Source organism: Bombus affinis, chromosome 1 (genome assembly GCF_024516045.1).
Source record: "Bombus affinis isolate iyBomAffi1 chromosome 1, iyBomAffi1.2, whole genome shotgun sequence".
Taxonomy (NCBI): Eukaryota; Metazoa; Arthropoda; class Insecta; order Hymenoptera; family Apidae; genus Bombus; species Bombus affinis.
In genome coordinates, this window is record NC_066344.1 from 11,637,748 (window position 1) to 11,652,130 (window position 14,383).

General features: G+C 32.7%; 2 protein-coding genes and 1 long non-coding RNA gene across 12 annotated transcripts in view; 2 read left to right on the forward strand and 1 right to left on the reverse strand.

The window, feature by feature from the left end:
- The window catches only part of LOC126916937 (protein furry), a 26,160-nt gene extending 13,860 nt beyond the window's left edge, over window positions 1–12,300 (reverse strand). For 3 of the 8 annotated variants that reach the window (XM_050723309.1, XM_050723301.1, XM_050723265.1), the window contains exons 1-22: window positions 10,782–10,884; window positions 10,153–10,239; window positions 9,975–10,016; window positions 9,468–9,641; window positions 9,212–9,396; window positions 8,957–9,156; window positions 8,687–8,896; window positions 8,407–8,614; window positions 8,185–8,322; window positions 7,872–8,106; window positions 7,392–7,795; window positions 6,596–7,307; window positions 6,353–6,523; window positions 6,082–6,271; window positions 5,825–6,001; window positions 4,881–5,027; window positions 4,406–4,576; window positions 4,196–4,345; window positions 3,917–4,086; window positions 3,575–3,846; window positions 3,342–3,496; window positions 3,025–3,188 (exon numbers count right to left, since the gene is read on the reverse strand). In XM_050723309.1, coding sequence (XP_050579266.1) covers window positions 3,025–3,188; window positions 3,342–3,496; window positions 3,575–3,846; window positions 3,917–4,086; window positions 4,196–4,345; window positions 4,406–4,576; window positions 4,881–5,027; window positions 5,825–6,001; window positions 6,082–6,271; window positions 6,353–6,523; window positions 6,596–7,307; window positions 7,392–7,795; window positions 7,872–8,106; window positions 8,185–8,322; window positions 8,407–8,614; window positions 8,687–8,896; window positions 8,957–9,156; window positions 9,212–9,396; window positions 9,468–9,641; window positions 9,975–10,016; window positions 10,153–10,195 — 4,318 coding nt within the window. In that variant the 5' untranslated portion in view covers window positions 10,196–10,239; window positions 10,782–10,884. Of the gene's footprint in view, window positions 1–3,024; window positions 3,189–3,341; window positions 3,497–3,574; window positions 3,847–3,916; window positions 4,087–4,195; window positions 4,346–4,405; window positions 4,577–4,880; window positions 5,028–5,824; window positions 6,002–6,081; window positions 6,272–6,352; window positions 6,524–6,595; window positions 7,308–7,391; window positions 7,796–7,871; window positions 8,107–8,184; window positions 8,323–8,406; window positions 8,615–8,686; window positions 8,897–8,956; window positions 9,157–9,211; window positions 9,397–9,467; window positions 9,642–9,974; window positions 10,017–10,152; window positions 10,240–10,781; window positions 10,885–11,203; window positions 11,269–11,992 lie in introns of those variants that run through there. The other 5 variants (XM_050723274.1, XM_050723283.1, XM_050723292.1 and 2 more) reach the window with 5 other exon arrangements.
- Window positions 381–3,307, forward strand: LOC126917179 (thyrotropin-releasing hormone receptor). Of its 3 annotated transcripts, none has more exons than XM_050723776.1 (4): window positions 381–2,389; window positions 2,472–2,679; window positions 2,782–2,870; window positions 2,992–3,307. In XM_050723776.1, exons 1-4 carry the CDS (start codon window positions 1,562–1,564, stop codon window positions 3,016–3,018), a joined length of 1,152 nt encoding a protein of 383 aa, XP_050579733.1. In that variant the 5' UTR covers window positions 381–1,561; the 3' UTR covers window positions 3,019–3,307. The 3 variants fall into 3 exon arrangements, with proteins under 3 accessions (XP_050579733.1, XP_050579742.1, XP_050579752.1); XM_050723785.1 differs by having other exon boundaries at window positions 2,995–3,307; XM_050723795.1 differs by having other exon boundaries at window positions 2,478–2,679.
- LOC126917266 (uncharacterized) lies at window positions 10,849–14,375 on the forward strand. Its single transcript, XR_007710895.1, has 2 exons — window positions 10,849–10,986; window positions 12,300–14,375. It is a non-coding gene; the product is annotated as an uncharacterized LOC126917266 (long non-coding RNA).
- The last annotated feature ends 8 nt before the right edge of the window (window positions 14,376–14,383 follow it).

Genomic DNA, 14,383 nt, shown 5'->3' on the forward strand with positions numbered 1-14,383 from the left:
ATATTAAAACTGATTAATTAAAGGACGTGAAGGAAAAACGCTAGCTTTTCAATCATATTTAGAAAAAAGTATTCCTTAGAGAATCAATACAATTTAGAAATTCAAACATTATATTATAATTACATTATTTATTATATTATAAGATATTATATTATATATTAAATTATATTATTATAATTATATTATAATTGCAGGAAGATAAGTGTAAATCTACACGTATTATAATTAGCAAATAGAGTAACATTTTTTAATGATAGTGTCGGTAGAAGTTATATAATATCTAATATCATATGACTTGCATTTGATAATAAATATGTTATCTTTTTGCAAAGTGTTCCACGTAACATGTAAGAATTCATATATCGGTTTGGTGCGCAGAAGCTGGATTGGACTTTATCAGGAACGGTTGCCGATGCACCATGCAGAAATAGTCGAGCTGGCATCTCGATGTATACTACTTAACTTTCCCGTCCGTTATCCAGAAAAGTGTTTTTTTTAAATAAACAATTCCTCAAAGCATCTGTCATCGATACAAATTTTTAGTACCAATAATACGTGTAAAAAAGCTATAAAAATAAAAAGAAGCATTTAAGATAGTGTTCCTATTCATAAGTTTTCTTGAAACTGAACATAATAACAACGAATATAACTTACTGAAATTATAAACAAATAAACTGTGCGCGCACTTTTCACTACAGTATAGTAGAAAAATCATTGAATTAATTAAAGTAAAAATTGTGCTGTAAAATAAGGTAAAATAAAATAAAATAAAATATGTTAGTTCAAAGGATTGAAACGTTTCGGTATCATTCAGTTCTATTTACCATAACTTATGTGAGAAGTTTTAATGCTGGAAATTGAATATTTCGTTTAATGAATGGTAATTTAAACTTGCATTGAATTTTCTAACTTGAAATTATAGCGAATCCTACGCGAGTGACATGCACTTCTTCGTGAACCTTTGAAGACGTCAAGAGAATTTGGCAACACTCCAATACAGTTTTTCGTAGAACGTTAAACAAATACCGTACGTTTCTATTCGCGATATGGAATCGAATAGATTGCTTCAAAAAGCTAAGAAAGAATTGATCTACTTAAATCAAAGACTGGAAAAGTATAACAACTGAAAAAATCGTTGAATCTCTTTGATGAATTAAAAACATGTTGGTGCTACGAAGCAATTAAGAGGACCACTATTTTACGATAATGATAAAATACAAGAGAATACTCAGCGTTACAATCCTGATTCATAAAAAATTAATTTTAGAAAATTCAGTGATTTTCTTCCAAATGAAATTTCCAAACAATTATTATCGCGTTATTTCTTTATTTAAACTAGTATTGCTAAATATTCTTCTAAAAGACGATTAGAAAAATATCAAGTCCAATATGCTGCACGTGGAAAATATAAATCACACGAAGATATATTCGCATCTGTGGGATGTCAATTGATGAAAAACGAAAACATAAAAATATTTTCGAGCGTCACGCGTCATTGCGAACGCATCCTGCATACGATCAAGATCGATCACTCTCCCTTGTTTAAAATCATCTTGCGAAAATGGTACACGTGCAAAGAGACCTCGTGGAGCTCGACTTAACGGAAAACATATTACGTAGCGTCCAATTATATTACACCCCGATTCTAGTCTACTTTGGTTCACTGGGAAATTGCCTTTCGGTAATCGTGTTTTTTGGAACGAAACTCTGCCAGTATTCTTCGAGCATTTACCTCGGTGCATTAGCCATAAGCGATACCGGTTTTCTGGTATCCGTTTTCGTGGTTTGGCTAAATATGGTAGAGGTTGGTTTGTTCAATAAGCCAGGTTTCTGCCAATTTTTCATCTACTTAACGACTCTTTGCAGTTTCATGAGCATTTGGCTCGTGGTGGCATTCACCATCGAGAGGTTTATTGCCGTGGAATATCCACTGTATCGTCAGTCAATGTGTACAGTGGCTAGAGCAAAATTGGCAGTCGCTATATTGACCATATTAGGACTTATACTGTGTAGTCCGGTTTTATGGTTTTCAGCGCCGCGATTAGAGTCTAATGAAAAAGGAAATGTAACCGAGTGCCATTTGGCGGAAGGACTGGAATCTTGGGCGATTGTTTACAATGTGATTGACACGGTATTAACGTTTGCTATACCGTTCACGGTGATCATTATCCTGAACGTGCTGATTGCACGAGCTATTTATAGACATATTAAAATTAGAAAATCTCTAACCAACGAACCGCGTATCGTGAAAGAGAGACAACCATACGCTCAAAGTTTCCGGAACAATTTGGCGCAGACCAAGATCACCAAGATGTTGCTCGTTGTCTCTAGCGTTTTCCTCTGTTTCAATCTACCTGCGTATGTTTTCAGAATTCACGCTTTTTTACATGTACGTACAACCAAGAAGAATTGAAACGATTAGCATCTATGTATTAGCGTAATTTCATCAATATTGGATATAAAAAACATAGTTTCAGGAGGAAAGCAACGCACCCAGATCAGTGGAATTGGCGCAACAAGTTTGTAATTTATTATTCAATACCAACTTTGGAATTAATTTTATCTTGTTCTGCGCAACAGGACAAAATTTTCGAAGAGCGATACGCTGCATGTTTTTGAAACGGTTCCGTAGAAGAAATGTGACTATGACTCAAGTGTCGAATCAAGGAAAGCAAAATGGTACATACGAAATCGATAACATAAAATCAACGTTGATAGCCATTGTTTTTATACACAATATTAATTCATTCATTGATTTATGAAAATCATATTTATTCTCAGGTTCAAATTTTGTACGGTCTACTGCGGGAGCAACGCGTCAACATGCGATTGTATTTACGGAACCGTGGGAAGAATTTCATGAATTAAATGTAGAGTAAAGCACTTTATAATAATCTAAGAAGTGATATAGTTGATATTTTTGAAGCTACGTTCTTGAACATATTTTTACGTAAAATTTCAAATATAAATGTAATGTTAACTTTTTGTTAGAAGACTGAAATGAACGAGCAATTATAAACTTACTGGTCTCCGGTTCTGTAGCGGGGAGAGGACCTACGTTCCCGAAAAACCTTTGATCCAACAATTGAAGGAGTTGGAGTGCTGCATCGTGAACAGGGGCACGAGGACAACCCGTACTCATTAGGGTAACATTAATGATGCTTGTATAATGATCACAAGGATACTCTCTATAAACATTAAATATACTTCGTGTCATATTTATGTATTAAAGAAATGACCAAATCTTTTTGTACTATCTAATAATTTGATATCATGTCTAAAAATAAATTTTTCATAATTTAAGATATCTAAATATTTGAATGTATAAATATGTTACTAACCTTGCACTAAAAATTGTTGCTAAGGCAAGGAAACAACCGTCAGCTACTTGTGGAGCACCAGTGTAACATCGATCGACTACCCAATCGAGAAGTGTTCCAATATCGGGGTTACATTCCAACAATAAAACTACTGTTTCTCGAGCAAGCGCATAGATCTAAAATATTTTTTCAACATGTAAAATCCCTGAAGACAACTTATCAAACGTAAAAATCGTGATTATTCTGAAATTTACTTTTTCATCCTTGCTTGCCAGTAGTAAATCTAGCCACTGATAAAGTATTGCTCCTTCTTCAGAAAGTGATTGTGGATTGAAACACGACCCACAACATAATAGACCGCTCATAGCTTGCAACGCTGAAAGTTGTAATTCTGTACAACACTTTTCTTCTTCCTGAAGTGAAGATGTACTAGCAAGCGGTCGTCCATAAGGACCTGACCAACTAGCGAATAGCATAAACAAGTTCCGTCTCAAGTCTCTTTTCAATAATGTGTGACATGTTTCCACTAAAATACAAGAAATATGAATTACTACAAATTTTTACTGTAAATGTGTTTCTATGAATAAGATACTTACATGAAAAGCTCTTGATCATTTTTCTGATGAAATTACAGAAATGCAACTTAATATCACGAACTGCAGGGGCTTCTTTATCAGTTTCGTTTTCTAAGTATAAACGAGCGCCATCGATGTACTCGACAAACGTGGGATGAAGCGATTGTGTTTCTCGATCTAATACTGCAGGGCTATAAAAATATATGAAATTTAATAAAGGGAATGAGATAGTGATGATTAACTAAAGAGATCGATGATTGATGATTAAGATAAAGATGACTAAAGAGATCGATTACTAACCAAATACCGAACGTTCCATATTCGGCAATCAATTCCAATACTCTCACTAGTTGCAATCTCAATGCATCTCTTCGTCTTCTACGTCTCATATTTTCTTGTTTACGATCAACCGCCTCACGGATGTAAAGAACTAATTCTTCCATTAAATCTCTGAAAATAATGATCATCAATAAGGATACTTCATGCTGAACAATTTATATGTTTACTTACTTTAACGCATCGGCATTTACTTTTCCGATTGCTTGCACAGCAGCATCTCTAACATCCACTACTTCACATCTCAATAAAGGTACTGTTAACTTATATAAAGCTGCAGGACTTGCATTTGTACCAGGTGATTTGTTATCACCTCGTTCAGCAGATAGACTATCCGGCGATGAACTACGAGAATATTCAAATTTTTCATATATTAAAGTCTTTTAAAGTTGAACTGTTACAAACATGTAAATCGTGCGCGACTGACAAGTTTAACTTCCGATTAAAGCGATTGGGAACGGTCGTAAGGCTAGATAGAAAGAGTAAATAAAAATATATATTCGTGTTAGCAACAGCAGTTTGATCAGAGAGCTAAAAAACTTGCAAATAAAGAAAACAGTCTCATAAAAAGATTGTGCAAATTACCAACGACCGTTTAATCCCGGGTGACTTCGAAGCATCGTCGTTCGCTATGGTTAATTAGGCTCACCTGGTCCGCTTATGCCTGGTGTAGATGCCGGAAATGGACGGAACGGAGAAGCGACCCGGCAGGGTCTGTGCCCCACCGAGATTCTCCAGGCTCTGACTCAACTCCTTACTCATGCACAACACACCAAACTCCACCGTATGCTGACCACTAGAGTATGCAATACAGTGTACCACCAATGCTCCTTGTATCAAACATTATTTACTGCTCAGAAACTACTACTCTAAGGTCCAGATGTACATGTGCGAGACAGTGACGAATGGCATGCGAGGTAAAGAATGTTACAGGAAACTAAAGCGAAGAGATATGCGCTCAAGAAAAAGATGTGCAATATTGAATCCCGCTCCCGAGTGCAAAGCGCGCCTTGGTAGAAATTGGTGCTCTTCTATTTTATATAAAACACCTTATTGTTACTAATACGATAATGGAGTCCTAGAGGTGATAATGTGCATAGTTCATGTGAGAGTAGACAATCTTGCAACGTATCAGACGTTAGGAATATAGATGCCACGTGCGTGCCACAACAGGATATGCATGTTATAATAAAGAATCATATGATTCACAGAGTTCTACACTTTAATTATTATTGTAATGGTTTATGAGAAATAAACATCGATATATCAAATATTTCCGAGGTATACAACAGACATAAGCAGACATGACCCCACACCAATTAATACCAAATAAATTTAATTCCACCTGATAATCATTGTTTTATACACGCCTAAAGCTCTAATAATTGAGCTATAAACTGCATCATTTATGATTTTGAATTTGGCACTAATTTGTGCAAATAATGTGAATTTAGGACTATATGACGAGTACACACTAATGTTTATTGACCTCTTATGTTTTAATATAATGTCTTCAATGTATTTTAAATAATAACATAAAATGGTATGTTATGAGACTAATGTTCTTATAGAGATATTTAAGCACGAACTTACCTTAGGCTGAGATCTGGACTAGCACATCGTACAACAGGGCTTGGTACTGGTGGAACAACTCTGTATCCAAAAGTTAGATAATTTTTCCACACATGCATGTACATATCTCTCTCATTCACAGGTTTCCGAACTGCGGTTGAACTTCTTAATAGAGAAGCTCTATTGTCATTTACAGGTCTAAAAAATTCAAAATAAAGACTTTTACTTTTGTACAATTATAAACATATAACTTTTTACAAACTTTAATATGGTCTTACGTGGGATCAATTACTGAGAACAGTGAATTTATCCGCGTAAAAACGATAGGCCACGAATGTGCTACAGCAGTGGGACACAATGTTAGCACTCTATCTTTCTCTAAAAATGCAAACAAACAACTTCCCCATGGATCTGCTCCATTCAAATTTAAAGAAGAAGAACTTTTTGTACTAGTATCATCATGAAGACCTGTAATTTTACATTATATATTAAGAGAGATTATATGCTTGGCTAATATAATTAAGATGATTATGTCACTGTCATCATCACCTGCTGTCCATACACAACTACTTCTTTCAGCTATCCACTGAAGATCAACGTTAGAAGTAGAAGCAGCTGCTGCTTTTTCAGCAGGAGGTAACATATGATAGCATTTCTCCAAAACTGTTGGACAACAAGCGTCTATTACATCGATCACAGGTTGATCATCTTCTAAGCCTCCTAAAATGAAATAAATGCTTGTTCAATGTTTGACTTCTTTATGTTAAAATGCCCCGATGTAATTGAACTTACCTAATGTTTTCAATAAATGTTTAACTTCGCGTAATATATGAACTGCTATTCTTCTAGGATAAAGGCGACAATTGCAAAGCATAACTAACGCAAATCCTTCCACTAAATGAAAAACGCTAGAAACAGGTTCTATCTTTTGTCCCGATTCACTTTTCTTAATGTTACTATCAACGCGAGTATTAGTTCTTGCATTATCCACTGATTGTTCCTTAGATCTTATGCTAGGACTTGTTAGTGCATTTTTCCAACTCGTTAGAAGTTGCAAAAGCATTCTCAAACCGTTATCAACAAGTTGCGGAAAAGTGTCTTGGACATCTCTAGCAAGAAATTGTGTAAATCCAAGAACAACATCCTGTCTCCAGTCGGGAAAATCTAATACTAAGGTTTGTAGACTTTGATATGCTAATCCACGAAGTTCTTCATCCATGTGGACAGTTAAACGGGATAATAAATCAACTAATTCAGCACCAGTCATTCCATCAGGTATTAATCGAGGAACTGCAGCAACGCAAGTTCGGAAAAGATCTATCCTAGGTTTTCGTTCTCCGGTAATCATTTCATCTGGTTCCTTATTCATATTTTGAGTGCTTGTCATCATAAGAGGTCTGCCATAATGAACATCTAAAGCGCGTAATATATCAACAAATACTCGTCGAACGTGTGGAAAATACGAAGACATTCCTATACTTCTTGCTGTATCTTCTGTTAACATCTAAATTTTATAAAATTAAAATCTTTGTTAGAAATATGCAGTTAATTATTTAAATTATATACACAATCCATTTGCCATACTCACCTTATTGAGAAATGTTTTTTTAACTCGCATAGTATTACCGCTTGGTAATACTCCCATCGTACGCGGCATTGGTGGTTCTCCTTCTTTTTGTTGTAAACTATCAGCTACAACCAAGAAAGCTCGAAGTCCAATACTCATACGTTCAGGAGTTAAAATTATCTTCACTGGTCTACCCACGGATAACAAATCAAATACTATTTCTCGCATTGCAAAATCCAATCTTTCCTGTGCAATGAATTGAATGATTTTTACAAAAATATTCAGTGGGGTATCACGTGGTACTACCGCTTTTGAACCTTTCGGGAACAAAGAATTTACTATACTTTGTAATCTACTTTGAGTAGCTGAATTACTCTCGCATTTAATACGTATCATGTATACCCAAAGTAAACGATATAACGCCTCTGAAAAATAAACAGAAATGTTCAGACTATTTTACTATAATATAAAATCTGCTAATATAAGAAATTATTTACGCACCTAAAGCAACACGACACATCTTAGGATCTCGATTCTTCAAATGCGATAGGCACATTGCTAAAAAGTAATGCCAATTTTGCAAAAAAAATGTTTTCTGACTGACACATAACAAACAAGTTACAAGAGGGAAAAGGGCCAATCTATGTTTTGACTTTGTACACATATCTAATGTTGTAGAATATAACATTTCTACAAAATTCTTTAGACAAGGTACATTAACTTCATTTTTGACAGCCTGAAATATAAAATTAATATCATTTATACATGTTAAAATTTTATTATATATATTAGTGATATAATGTTATAAGCTTACAGCTGCAACAGGAACAAGTATCTCTACGAAAAGTCCAGCCAAAGCATGTTTGACATCTTTGTCTTTTACTTCCAAAAAATATTGTGCACACTCTTGCATAAACTGAAATGAGGCCTCAAATTCTTCTATTGGTACCATCTACAATTTTATACATATATGCAGAATATATACAGAAACTTATACAATAAAAATATTTAAAAACAACTTTTGCTTTTTAATTACTTTTACTCTAAAAAATTTCATTCCCATTAGTAACGAAATAATACTCTGTGTAGTGTGAGGTCCTGGTTCCTTAGCACGTAATTCTTTCAATTCGACCATAAAACGTTTCCTAACTGACATAAATCGAGACTGTGCAAGAACTCCTATTACTTCTGCATAAAGATCAGCAATGATATGAATGTTTGCTGCATTTGGCTCATTTTGTATTCTGTAACACAATCGTAACCTTCTATAAAACAGTCTGATATTTTATAAAATTTGTATTGTATTACGCTCTTACCCTTCTCTGTATTTGAAATGTTTGAAAGCTATATTTTCTATGTAAGTTACTAAATCTTCATGACCAGGGTGAAATGGTAATTGACGTAAAACCTCTATTAACATTAAACAAAATATAAATTCTACTGCAAGATCTCTTCGTTCCTGAAGTAAATCTGCTTCACTTCTTTCAACTGTCTCTACACTTCCTGATACTATTGTATACATAATGCTGAAATAGAACACTTATTTTACAATAGTCATAATTTTGATATTTAAAACATGTTTTTACCTTTTTCCTTTCTGATCTTCTTTTCCAGGAGCAGGTTTTCTTTGATCGCTACCTTGATCAACTAACTGACGTTCATACCAATTAAAAAGTGCTCGTAAAATAGAAGGTAAACAATGTTCTGCAACTGAACCAAATGCAGATAACAATTGGTCAAATTGTGGATCTTCTCCTCTTTGTAAAACTTTTGAAAGTGGCTTTTCCTGTAATATATTTGTTGTCAAAAACAGACCTTGTCTAAATAATAAAATTACTTACATGTTCTGTCATCACTGCTTCCATTTTTTTTTCTGCTTGAGTGGTGAACTCTGCAAACAAGGTACGCATCACAAACTCTCCAGGTCTTAAATCCATATCTCCTATTTGTTGTGATTTCACTGTTTCTTTCTGAGCACCCCAAGGTAACACGACAGTTATTGCACTCACTCTACTGGAACTTGATTCTAAGAAAACCAGTAAACTTCAATATTTATTTATATTTTTTTAGCAAATGTTATATGAGTTGTGTGCTAACCATTGCCAGAAACTGAAGTACTGGCAGTGTGAATGCTAACAGCATCGCTACTTTCTCCTTGCGTTGCTCCATGAACAGTAAGTAAATCTTGATTGGGTTCAGGTACACTTTGAGATGATTCTGCTGCTGCTTCATGTAATCCTTCGCCATGTACGGCCCTGGCTTCAGAGGCTTCTGATAAAAATGACAGGTTTAGTCATTGGGAAATTTATATATTAATTAATTTTATAATTTATTTAATAGAAATATAAAAATATATTGTTTTAAGCACAAATATTTTGTATGGCCATGTCTAGAAACTACTACTACAAAAATATTCTCAGTTCTAACACTATTAATTCTGTATGATGGTAGAGACTAATAGATGAAGCCCCATTCTGTAACGTAACAGATGCCCACAATGAACACTAACTTAATTATATTAAGCTTAATAGCTACATTTTCAGTGCACCAAAATTTGAAAAATTTAATGTATATGAAGAATCAATGAAGAAGATCACAGCATACCAGGTTGTGCCTCATTTCCAGGAGTTGGTTGAGTTTCACCTCCTAAAATATGAATTAATTCATTTCGTTATAATCTTGATAAATATATAAATCAGATAGATACATATTAAAATATAAAATATATATATATATTTAATTTAAAAAACAATTATAGGCTATAAATACCACATTTACTAACCTTCTGTCATATTGTCTACGTATGCCTTGCTTTCAGGCAACATTAATACATACTAATGTCATACTGTAAATACATAGCATTTTCATTCTAAAACAATAAAAAAATTATGTTATGTAAGATATTTCTTTTAATATTTACTTTTTCCAAAAATAAAAAATATAGGAGCAGAATGAGATATATAAACATACACATATACACAATACACGTACGTGTGTGTGTGTATGTATATATATATATATCTTTGTTTACTTCATTCATTCATATATTAACTTGGCGACGCTAATATATATGAACTTTCTAACAACAATGTTTATACAAGTCGGAATTAAAAAATAAGACAATCGTATTTTTATTTCCACGTATTGTCATAAATATATTATAGAATTCAATTATTTTAATTTTTTTACTTGCACAAAATAATACTATGAGATATGTGAAAAATAAAAATTGTTTATTTAAAGCGTAATAAAAGTCTGAGCGATTGCAGGAAGCCATAACCTGAGACAGAAAGTGACATCATTATAAATTTATGAAACAATACAAAAATTTTGCACAGAAGTTTACACTATCATTATTATTAGACAACCACTACATAATTGAAAATCGTGAAGAAGAAACATGTTATTTACCGCGAAATGCCGTAAAATCGTAATTTAATCGTAAGTCTGACGTTTCATAAATGTCCGGCTTGATTCGTATGTATTCGTCACTTCACAGTTTCATATTCCACACGTTCCTGCATTTAACATACTTTGCAATACTCCACTAGAGGGTGTTAGATCTAATTATTAATTAAAGGAAAGTTCATTGGGAACTGTATAAAATATGTATAATGTATGTTTACTCGTGCTTTTCAATATTTTTAAATATATTAGAGACAGAGTATAGATTAATTACATAACCTAAATTTTAAAGTTTGGGTATATACTCTAGTTCTATATCATGGATAACCTTATTGTATTTTACGTTACAAAATATAGTAAAGTAGCTTATTTATTATTACTCTTGATTTGATCTTAGTTTGGATTAGATAGGATTTATTCTACTGTACCAACTGCGGATACTATGAAATGCCACAGAAACCATAGAGTAAATTGTTAGTAGCTTCCTGTGCGTAAAATGACCCTGACACTCCAATGAAGCACTTTGAATATACTATTAATTCTAACAAATCAATCTCTTGAGGAAAGTTTCTTTAGAAACTTTTCGTACTTCTACAGTGAATTAAAGAAATATAAAATTTTATTAGTTCTGCAGTGACAAATAAATGTCGTACTATTCGCTTAGCTCGCCTTATTTGGATCGGGTAGAGAAACATCAAAATTTTATTTTGTACATCGTACATGTATAATCGGTACATTGTGCAATTAGAAATATCAATCATATTTATTTTTACGTAATTAATAATAGACGTCCTATTCGAAAGGCAAAAACGATAAGTGTCTTGAGCATTACCATTAATCAGAATTTATGTATTTTTATATTCATATAATATATTACTGTTCGTATAAATTATTTATATAATCTTATATACGTTTAAGGTATTTATAACGTGAGTTAATATTCTTAATTTTAATTGCTCTCAAATGTTGACAATACGTAATTTAGTATATTATTTATACATGACTCAATATTTAGGGAACCTAGCCTTACCGAAATATAGACATTCATTATTAAAGTTGAAAGTTTTAACATAAAATCTCTATAGTAAGCCTCTGCAGAAGTGATATTCTGATTAATTACGGAAAAACCGTTCTCTCAAAGTTGTTACAGAACTAATATATTTTATAAAATGGCCGTAAAAAACCTTTTGTAAAGAAAAATTTAGCTCCGAACTCACCGTTTTTTGAATAAAAGTAATGCGAAATATGTAACGTTGGTAATTTCGGCATCTAAAATGCTGTGTTTATTATAATATGAAGTTGTCGTTCTGCCGATTTCTGAATTGTTTGTTAGTCTGCGCGTGCAGAAAATACAGACAGTCAAGAAAGTTCTTCCGTTTCCGCTAGAATCTTAGGCATGCGCAAAGAATATGGCTTTCGATTCTCTGAGTGTTTTACTTTTATGGGATATGTATTGTCGCGCTACAAAACCTTAAATCCTGTAGATCTCTATCAAGTAATAAAACCACTTCGAACTGTTTTCAGGTGCATTGACCATCATGACTTCAGTTATTACACTATGTGCAGACAGCCGCATACGCCATCAAGGTCGTTATTTAATCCAATCCACACACTTAAGTTCCACGTTGCAAGTTCGATATAGTTATGTGTTAGAGCTTGCAATCGTTAACTTTCTATGTATGCAACTGAATGACGCATATACGTATGTATTTAATGGTTTTTCTTCTATTCATTCCAATTTCCTTTTAGTATTATATGTCGATTTGATAATAGTTACGTAACATCGTCTTCAAGTTAGGAAGTACTCTGTGATGAATAATATACTGATGCATTGACAAAAATTTTGAATTTTTATTTATATATATCTACACAGTCCTCAAATTACTGATTATAATGCATAATATGAGCCACACGAGTCATTCTACTTACATGTGTTTGTGTGTAGATAATCACAACGGTATGTCGAATATTATCACTGAACTCAGTAAATGTGGAATTTCCCGTTATAACTGGAATGTCTGCGTGAATCGATGAAGATAAGTTAGTAGTAGTACGATAGAATTAGGCATAAATATAGACAAATATTTTGGTATAAAAATAGATGATGATATATTTTGAAATATTTTAAGTGTCCTATCACAAAAATATTACATAGTCTCTTATTTAATTCTATATAATTATATGAATTACAATTACATATTATGTATTTATAGTATTCTCAGTCACTTTTTATTACCATTCAATTATTCATCCAATTGGAAACACAATGGATAATTATTATATACAAGTTACAATTTCCTTAAATGTTTAAATAGATATATCGAAAACAGAAATTTATACGGAAGTGCAAGAACATTTAAAAGATACAGTCGATTACCAGTGTTACGATTAAAATTATTGTACTAGTATTTATGTACCAGTATCCATAAGTTTATGCTCGGCTGATATCAGTTGATATGATTAATTCTCACTACGAATACTTGCACGCGCAGTGAAATTTACATGATGTAGACAAAGGACATTTTTAGCATTAGTCTATTCTCTACAAGGTCCACTACGTATGTACGTGTCTTCAAGGTTTATAAATACACTTTACTTGAAGTTACTCCATTGAACCCTGGCGTTGTGCTTCGTAACATACTGGCCGTACGCCAGGGTTACGCAAGTCGCGCCCTGTTGACCTCCTTCTTCATGAGAGATTGACCTTGTATCTCGTTCTTGTATCTTAAACGGCGCAAACTCGAAACCACCCCAAAGATAATCACGGTACTACACATGTACCTTATCGCAATTGTATTTATCGAAATTTTCTGCTTGTATTAATAAATGAAAATATAAAAAATGTTGATAATAAATGTTCTTATCGATAAGGATATAACTTGATCTATGTATTCATATTATATGTATGACCATCACCAAAGTGTAGAGATAACGATCGATCGGTATGACGCAATTGTACTGTAATACCTGCCTCAAATCGAATAGGGTCACATCAAATTGTATAATACAAAACTCGATCGGTCATTATCCTTGACATAATGTTTTCTTCTTTTTCTTTTCAATGTAATTTTCTTTGATTTTATAGATCGCTCCAACAATTTTTATCATTAATGATTGTTGCAAATATTATTATAGTTATAAGAATGTTTATGTTAAAACTAAGCAATGTTGTGATTACATAAAAATGATAATCAAGGAGTGGATTACATTAAAATTAAGGTAAAGATAAAATGTTATTAGTTATTCCTTGTTAAAATAGGAAAATAATTGCAAATTATACCCTATTAGTACCTGGAGAACCAGTAAAGATGGTGTATCAGGCGGGTATTTCAAATATGCACACAACTTCTCTACGATATTCCTTCCTATAATTTGTACAATTCTTTGTGAATTAAGATATGAAGAAAGAAAACACTATACTCTTTTTTTCTTAAATATTAAGTTGTAATCATCAATTAATTTTTATTTGTAGAAATATATTAAAAATACTGATATCAATCATTTTTGTTAGTCTGTTATAATATCCGTGTTTGGTATTCATTTAATCAGTATTGTTAAATGAGGAAGAAATCTTGGTACAATACATAAAAATATGATACATATTTCAC

Coding starts and splice junctions, on each gene's coding strand:
- LOC126917179 (XM_050723776.1), top strand. CDS start 1,562: ATGGTACACGTGCAAAGAGACCTCGTGGAGCTCGACTTAACGGAAAAC. Junction 2,390..2,471: donor GAATTCACGCTTTTTTACAT/GTACGTACAACC, acceptor TAAAAAACATAG/TTTCAGGAGGAAAGCAACGC. Junction 2,871..2,991: donor AAGAATTTCATGAATTAAAT/GTAGAGTAAAGC, acceptor ACTTTTTGTTAG/AAGACTGAAATGAACGAGCA.